This window comes from Procambarus clarkii, chromosome 34, assembly GCF_040958095.1.
Source record: "Procambarus clarkii isolate CNS0578487 chromosome 34, FALCON_Pclarkii_2.0, whole genome shotgun sequence".
NCBI classification, from domain to species: domain Eukaryota; kingdom Metazoa; phylum Arthropoda; class Malacostraca; order Decapoda; family Cambaridae; genus Procambarus; species Procambarus clarkii.
Genome location: NC_091183.1, coordinates 39,944,976 through 39,952,833, shown reverse-complemented (window position 1 = coordinate 39,952,833; position 7,858 = coordinate 39,944,976). Strand labels below are relative to the sequence as shown.

Genomic DNA, 7,858 nt, shown 5'->3' with positions numbered 1-7,858 from the left:
CTAAGCCGAGCAGTAGTAACATAATAAATAAGAATATCCTGACACAGTCATATCCTGTCACAGTCATTGATGCTCATAGCTTATTTAACATTAAACATTATAATAAGAACATTAATAACAAACATGTAACGAATAAAACAAGAATTTTGAAAATATTATAATATATAAAAAAAAATAGGGGCACAGTTTCAAGAATTTTAAGTCAATGGTGCTTCACTTGAAGGTGTACTCAGATTTAGAGAAAATTAAGTATATCATTATGACTGAAGGTACTGTATATTAAAGAACAAATTCTTTAACTGTATATTATCTTTGAGATTTGATTAGATTACTTATTTACAACCCCTAGGAATGACCTTGAGTCAGGCATGGGCTCGTAGCCTCCCGTCACAACAAAACACGTCTGGGACTTTGTAGATCAACTCAATGCTGAAGTTTAAGCCGTGCAGTCACCAGGAGGATAAACCCTTCATGCAAACTACACGTACCATCAAGAAGAAGAAGAAGAAGAGTCTAAGGGAAGATGGACAAGCACAGACAACAACAGGGAGGGCTTTTTACGTGTTGGGGCCAGAGTAACGTCAAGGGAGCTACGGAAGAAGGTCACAGACGCAGACACTGGAAATGTTTCTGTTAATTTTGATTTTGGTATATTGGATGATGATGAGGATGATGTCCTTGCCCAAGCTTATGATAACAGCATGGGGTGAGTTGAGAACAGTGGTGTGTCGACTTGCAGATTGTATAAATTTTGTATGTAATTTTGAAATTAGATTTCCCTTTCATGTTTTCTGATGAATAGGCCACTTTTAATAAGAGTTTAAGGCATGAAAGTCTGTGTACATAGATACACCCATGTTATAGTTTACATATTATTGTACTGTTTTAAGGGCATTTTTTTTAATTTAGAAAAAAAACTGAATGCAGCATTTCTTACAGAATGGACACTTCGCATGCAGAAAAACTACAGGATGTGATTGCCAACAGGACAAGCAGTAAGAAATGGTACAGGATCACAATCCCATCCACTAATACCTCAAGCCACACCATTAGAAACCTTACCTGGCTTTGATGCCGATGCTGGGAAAACATGGATCTACCCAATTAACTATCCTATAAGAGATTACCAGTTTTGCATTGTTGAAAAAGTGTTATATAAAAATACACTTGTTTCACTTCCAACAGGTTATTATAAACTTGCATATGTATAGTTTTAAGGCAGTCTCTAACAATACTTTACATAATTGCATTTTTTATTTATTGGTAAAGGTCATGAAAATAATAATTTTCTGAGTTCTACCACTTGGTTGCTTCCTTAGGCAGTGTCCTGTTCTTTCCAAAGACTATTATCTGGTCATGTCCTTGGAAAAAGCAGACCATTGTTTAAGGGAACAATGGAGAGGCCTGCTCAAATGCAAGCCATTCATATGCACTTTCAGACATTTTTTTCCACTTTTTAACAGGCTTAGGGAAAACATTTATAGCTGCAGTTGTGATGTATAATTTTTATCGCTGGTATCCAAGAAGTAAAATAGTGTTCATGGCACCCACAAAACCCCTTGTGGCCCAGCAAGTTGAGGCATGCTTCAATGTTATGGGAATTCCTCAAGAAGATACTTCACAAATGACAGGTAGAAAACATTCATATTCATCTTATGATTAAATTGTTTGTATGGTTGGAAACAACATGTCTATGGATAAATTTATCAAGCATAAATTTTCCTCATTTACTGGAGTTCTTCTAATTTTCATACTGTAGCACAATTTTCTTCTCATTGATGCACTGTACCATTTGATATTTGAACACTTTAACCATATTCACATTGTAGTACTATACTGTAAGCTAGTCATATTCACATTGTAGCACTATATGCTAGTCATATTCACATTGTAGCACTATAAGCTAGTCCTATTCAGATTTTAGCATTATCAGCTAATTCTATTCTCTTTCTAGCACTATAAGCTACTACTCTTCATATTGTAGCATTGTAATCTAATTCTAATTACTGCTCTAGTCTTGATCACACTGAAGCACTGTAGCCTTTTCACATTGCAATACACTTCTAAGTACCCTGATTAACTGTTCTCAGGCAGCTACTCTCTCCTCTCTAAATCCTTCGATGTTCACTCACCGTTCTCAGACTCATCTTTTCCCAGTTGTTGTATTAAATGATTAAGTTGAATCTTCCTAAGATTAAACTCCCCTCATTAGGCTAAGCCATGAGCACTATTCAGCAGCTTCACTGTCTATTTTTCAACCATGATTTAGGGATCTTTTAGATAGACCCACACTTCTGCAGTTAGATATTTACCAAAGTACCAAATATATCAGCTATGTGTTTCATTGGCATTGCATGATCTATGGCAGTTTGGGGAGTTTTTTCTGGTAATTGTAATTTACTATAATTAATGTTCCTTCTATTTCAAATTATTGCTTGGATGGGATGTTGAGTGTGTGGGATATGTCTTTTGTAATTTAGCAAGTTTGTCAATCAAATTCAATTGGTGAATTCAGAAACCCTCATGTCTCCCTGCTCCAACTACATGTCAACACCAAATTAAAAGTCTCTTTGTCACAATGGAGTGTTAGGTCCATGAAGTCTGGTGGTGAATGATGTCCTGTGTGAATTGTATGGCTCACGGGTTTGGGAGCAATTGAGTTTTGGTTTCAGAAAATAGCATTTCATTAGCATCATAGCATCATTAGCATTAATATTTCAGTTTCTTTTTATTCTTAACATTAATTACTGTAATATATATTGCTTAGCCCCTACACTACACAGCTATTTAAAAGTACTATATTAAGGTGCACTTGACAGAATACAGTAGTTACCAAATCAAATGGAAAGACTTCGCTAATGGCAATTGGAGTACAGGATAAAATCACAGATAGTGGTTGGAGCAGTGTCAGGGTTAAGATGTAATCCATGTTTCAAGACAGACCATTCAGAAATTGTCACTCTCCTTGAGGTCAAATAGTGTTGTAATAAACAAATTCTTCTTGTCCCAGGTTCAATGACTCCAGAAAATAGGATTAAAGCTTGGACAGAGAAAAGAATGTTCTTTCTCACACCCCAGGTGTTAACAAATGATCTGGCTCGGGGGGCTCTTCCAGGAGCACAAATTAAGTGTTTGGTCCTAGATGAGGCTCATCGTGCACTTGGAAATCATGCATACTGTCAGGTGAGATTTATAATATTGTTTATTAATATAGATATTATTTATACTTTAAATTAAACATTGTAAACACTCTTTCTTGTAATTTGAAGCAACAGGTGCCATATAATGCTGTAATGCATACTGTACTTTAGTATAGTCAGTCGGCACTAATGAAGCTACCATCCATAAACCTAAATATATTTTTAAAGTGTTTAGGCAGTACAAGTAATGACTTTAAAAATCAAGCACTGAATGTACTGAAATATCTCTTTCTGCTGGGCCACTCGGCGACTTTGCTATGATGATCAAACCACACACCAGAAGATAAAGAGATAATGACAGTTTGGTCCGCCCTGGAACATTATCAAGTTGATTTGGTCATCATATCTTCAGTCACGTTATATTTTATTGTGACTCATCGTCAGCTTGGCTATGCTAAAACCTTGGAGAACTCACCAGGTCTCTGAACACCCATGAATGCCTACCAGGAATAAGGATCAGAATATGGCCTCCTCTAAGAGGCAAATAGGAGCCTGGAAACCAGAATCACCACAAAACTGAGACAAAGTTCACAAAAATGTCAAAGTGCTCTAAACAAGCAGCTTCTTTCAAAAATATATCTGACGAAAACAATGCAAACCATCGTTAATGTGGAGTGATTTCTGCCATAATATGCTTGCCACCATCAGACTTGGGGCCCAGACAACCTGAGGTTTCCACCAGCCAACCAACTCATTCATGATCAGCTTCAGAAGTATCCTGTGCACAACCCTAGCACTGGTACAAAGTGTACAGATATTAACCAGAGGTCAGTATTTCTCAGAAAAGGGGTTTTCATATACACTTGTAAGTTAATTTTTTTCTACCATTCCTAAACCTGATATCTGCATATTTTTTAGGTGGTGCGTGGCCTTAGAGAATATCGTCACGATTTTCGTATTTTGGCTCTATCTGCTACTCCAGGATCAGATGTTAGAGCTGTTCAACAGGTTTGTTTAAGAATTTTCATGAATTTGTTTTTGTTTTTAATAGTATGATTTATTTAAGGAAGAATACAGAAGGCTAATACTGTAGCTATTAACAGTAATAATGATCAGACTTCATTAGTGTCAGTCTGCCATTGTTTACTTACATATATTATCATTACTCTTTTTCTCAGCAGCTCAGAGAAAAGAGGCGAGTATTACAGTATAGCAATAGAAAGAGCTGGATATTATATAGTGTAAAATCTTTTAATATTTCTCATTTATTAGTTACAATCATTCACAATATTTATAACATAAGGAAGTAAATTTATTAAATACAATATATTTACTTGGATTAAAACTATATACTGTACAGTATTATATATATTGTATTCAAATGATTCTACAGTATTTATATAATAGTAGAAGACATAAAAAAGATGAAAGTGCTTTAATATACAGTACAGTATAGTAAATAATTAATATCCTTCCTGTGAGAGGGATAACTTCTTGGACATTGTCTTATCCATATAAGGATTGGAAAGGCATGTTATGCAAGTTTATTAATGCAATGCAGTCGCTGAGTTATTTATTGATTACATTTTTTTGTAATTTTTAATAACCTTACTTTTGTTTCAGGTACTAACAAATTTGATGATATCACATATAGAACTTCGAAGTGAGGAGAGTCCAGATATACAGGAATACGTCCACAAGCGCAGTATTGACAAGGTGGTTGTACCCTTGGGAGTGGAGCTGACAAGCCTGAAAATAAGATATCTTAACGTTAGTAAAAAATAATTTTTTTTAATAATTTTTTTTTGTCTGTTCTTAGAAAGTACTGTATTTCCTGATAGCACTTTAACTAAAGCAAAGAAGTGCTTTATTTAATGACATGTTTTTGTTTTTGTCATTTATTTAATGGCAAGAGACTCACAGCCACAACTCTTGAGACACTTCAGAGTTTCAGTTCATTTTCTCATTCATATATATCATGTTAGTGTGATTTCTCTGTGTTCTATCTTATTCTTATTACCTACATTACTTTACTCTTAACTTTTGCATAAATTGCTATTTGGTTATTTCAAACTTCAGTTAATTAAATTGATCAATCATTCTAATTATGCATAATCTCATACAGCTGCCTTCATATTCTGCCAATATTACTTTTTATCATTAACCATAAAATAATTATCTTATAACTATTTACAAAATAAATTATTCTATTTTTTATTTTAGTGGGAATATTTTTTAGGAAGACAGGTCCCTTACACTTGTATAAGACAGGAGGTAGATAACTATCAGGGGAAACTGCCAAACCATTATAACTATATCACTGGGAAGGGATCAGGATAAGGATTTGGGATGGGAGGGGGAGAAGGAATGGCACCCTACCACTTGGACGGTCGGGAATTGACCGTTGACCTGCATGAAGCAAGACCGTCGCTCTACCGTCCAGCCCAAGTGGTTGAGCAGATGAGACGAGATGGTTATTATATCACACAGTGTTTAGTGGTGGGTAATAACGCCTCCATACACAATTTACTCTTATGTAATCTCAGTGCATTAGAGCCAGTAACAAAATTTAACCCTTGAATATTTATGACTAAATACTGTACATTGTTCAAGCAATTTGCTTTTTTATTGTGTGTTATTAAATATGTTATCAAATTTGTTGGTTAATTAATCAAATGCTCAACTGTTTTACAACTTTTCCAGGTTCTGCGAGTGTACGTCAGTAAGCTACTGGATATGAGGGTGTTGTATACAAAAGATGAAACAACATTAACAAAGTATCAGGTATAAATCTAAAAGTTAATTGAGAATGTTTCAGAAATATTTTATGATTCTTGCTTCTGCCCCTTCCATGAAGGGTGTGGTACATGTATGTACCTATTGAAGAGCTGTCTAGGTAGCTTTTACATGGGAAATTCTAAATGAAAATTTAATACTGTACAATTGATTAAATGGCAGATAATGTAAATCAGGCTTACACAGATCATCACACGAGGAAAAGTTTCATAAGCTATTTACTGCATGTACTATTGAATGTACAGTATTGGTATTGTGAATATTTTCTGTTGACATCAACTTTCACTGTCTAAACCATTTGGAAAACTGTATCATAATATTGGAATGTTTCTTATAACAAATATTATAAAATGATTCTCATGGTGTCACTGGTAATTTTTTCATTTGCATAGCTACTAGATTAAAAAATTATATAACCAATCAATTTCCAAAAGCTGAACACATGATCATTGAGGTGGAGCTATTCAGTTGTATAGGTGGAATAACTCAAATGGGCCCTTCTGAGTTAGCTGAATTTCTTACAAGGAATGTCCAAAAATTAACAAAATACTCAATCTTTTGTACCACAACCCGGTTACTCTCACCATCTACTTTCGCATTTTCATGGTTTTAAGTGCTTACCCCTCAAAAACAATGAACACAAATTCATTCAGATTATCCAAGGATTCAGATTACCAAGTTCTTAAGAGTAATATATTCACAGATGCAGCAACTTCTAGCCATTTAAAACATACAAGCAAACAGACTATTTACTAAAGAATTTTAAATAGTGCTGTTATGTAGATAAATGATAAGTTATGTAGAATTTAATTCATATGTTTATAAGACATATCAAAGGCCTTATTTTTTTACAGATTTTACAGGCTCGGGAAGCTTTTCGGCAGAATCCCCCAGACAACCTTCCAAGACAAAGATACGGTGTTGTGGAAGGATTATTTGCCCTCTGTATGACTCTCTACCACTCATATGAACTAATGTTGCAGCATGGCACAAGGTCATTTTATAAATTTTTGAAAGGTACAGTGTACTTTAATTTTTTTTAAGTTATAAACTGTAAATGTAACTGTAATTTTTAAAGTTGATGTATGTAAATTAATGTATGTTGTAATTAATATGCCAAGTTGCCTAACAAGCCAAGTTTTCCTGAAATTATATATTTTTGTAAAAAAATTCTTAAAGCATGATAAAGTTTTCTATTATATATATTAATTGTTTTATTTGAATTAAAACTAACATAGAAATATGATCAACCCTAACTTAACCTAACCTCTCCAGACTTAACATGATTAAGTCAGTAATAAATAAATATATAGCTAGTAACCCAACTGTGCATAAATAATAAGAATATACAGTATGCTGATATTTAGTTGTCACTGAATGCTTTTCCAGTCTTTCTGAGGAATTACCTTAGTGCCCAACCACTTGGCTGGATAGTAGAATGATGATCTTGCTTCATGCAGTTCAGCATTCAATCCCCAAGTGGTTGGGCACTATTTTTTTCCTTGGTCTTTTCCTAAATCCTTATCCTCTCCCCTTCTAAGTGTTGTATAGTCATAATGGCTGAGCTCTTTCTCCTGATAATTACCTTACCTTGGTATATTAATAGTAAATTGGGTATGCTGATGATGTTATTTGCCAATATAATTGAATCTTTGGTAATATTTATTTTGGCAGGTACTCTAGAAGGTGATAAAGGCCACAGTTTTGCACGATCTGAACTCCTTCGCAACAAAGTCTTTCAGGAGCTTATGGAAGAAATAGCACACAAGTTTGACTCCGAGTCAATTCTACCCAAGTCTTCAGAAAAGACTTCTTCAAGAGGGTCATCTCAGGTGTGTAGTGTGAGTGCACAATAAAGTATGGACAGTTATAAGAACAGTAATGAAATTGATGTATTTTGAGCACATGTATTCACATATACA

The 7,858-nt window shown here is 34.4% G+C and overlaps 1 protein-coding gene across 1 annotated transcript in view; it reads left to right on the top strand.

Annotated features, from left to right (window-relative positions):
• Positions 1 to 205: 205 nt before the first annotated feature.
• The window catches only part of Fancm (FA complementation group M), a 32,753-nt gene continuing 25,100 nt past the window's right edge, over positions 206 to 7,858 (top strand). The window contains 10 exon segments of the mRNA XM_069335718.1: positions 206 to 269; positions 496 to 706; positions 977 to 1,185; positions 1,464 to 1,631; positions 3,011 to 3,183; positions 4,059 to 4,148; positions 4,764 to 4,910; positions 5,844 to 5,924; positions 6,791 to 6,953; positions 7,611 to 7,768. Of these exon segments, the coding sequence (XP_069191819.1) occupies positions 206 to 269; positions 496 to 706; positions 977 to 1,185; positions 1,464 to 1,631; positions 3,011 to 3,183; positions 4,059 to 4,148; positions 4,764 to 4,910; positions 5,844 to 5,924; positions 6,791 to 6,953; positions 7,611 to 7,768 (1,464 nt within the window).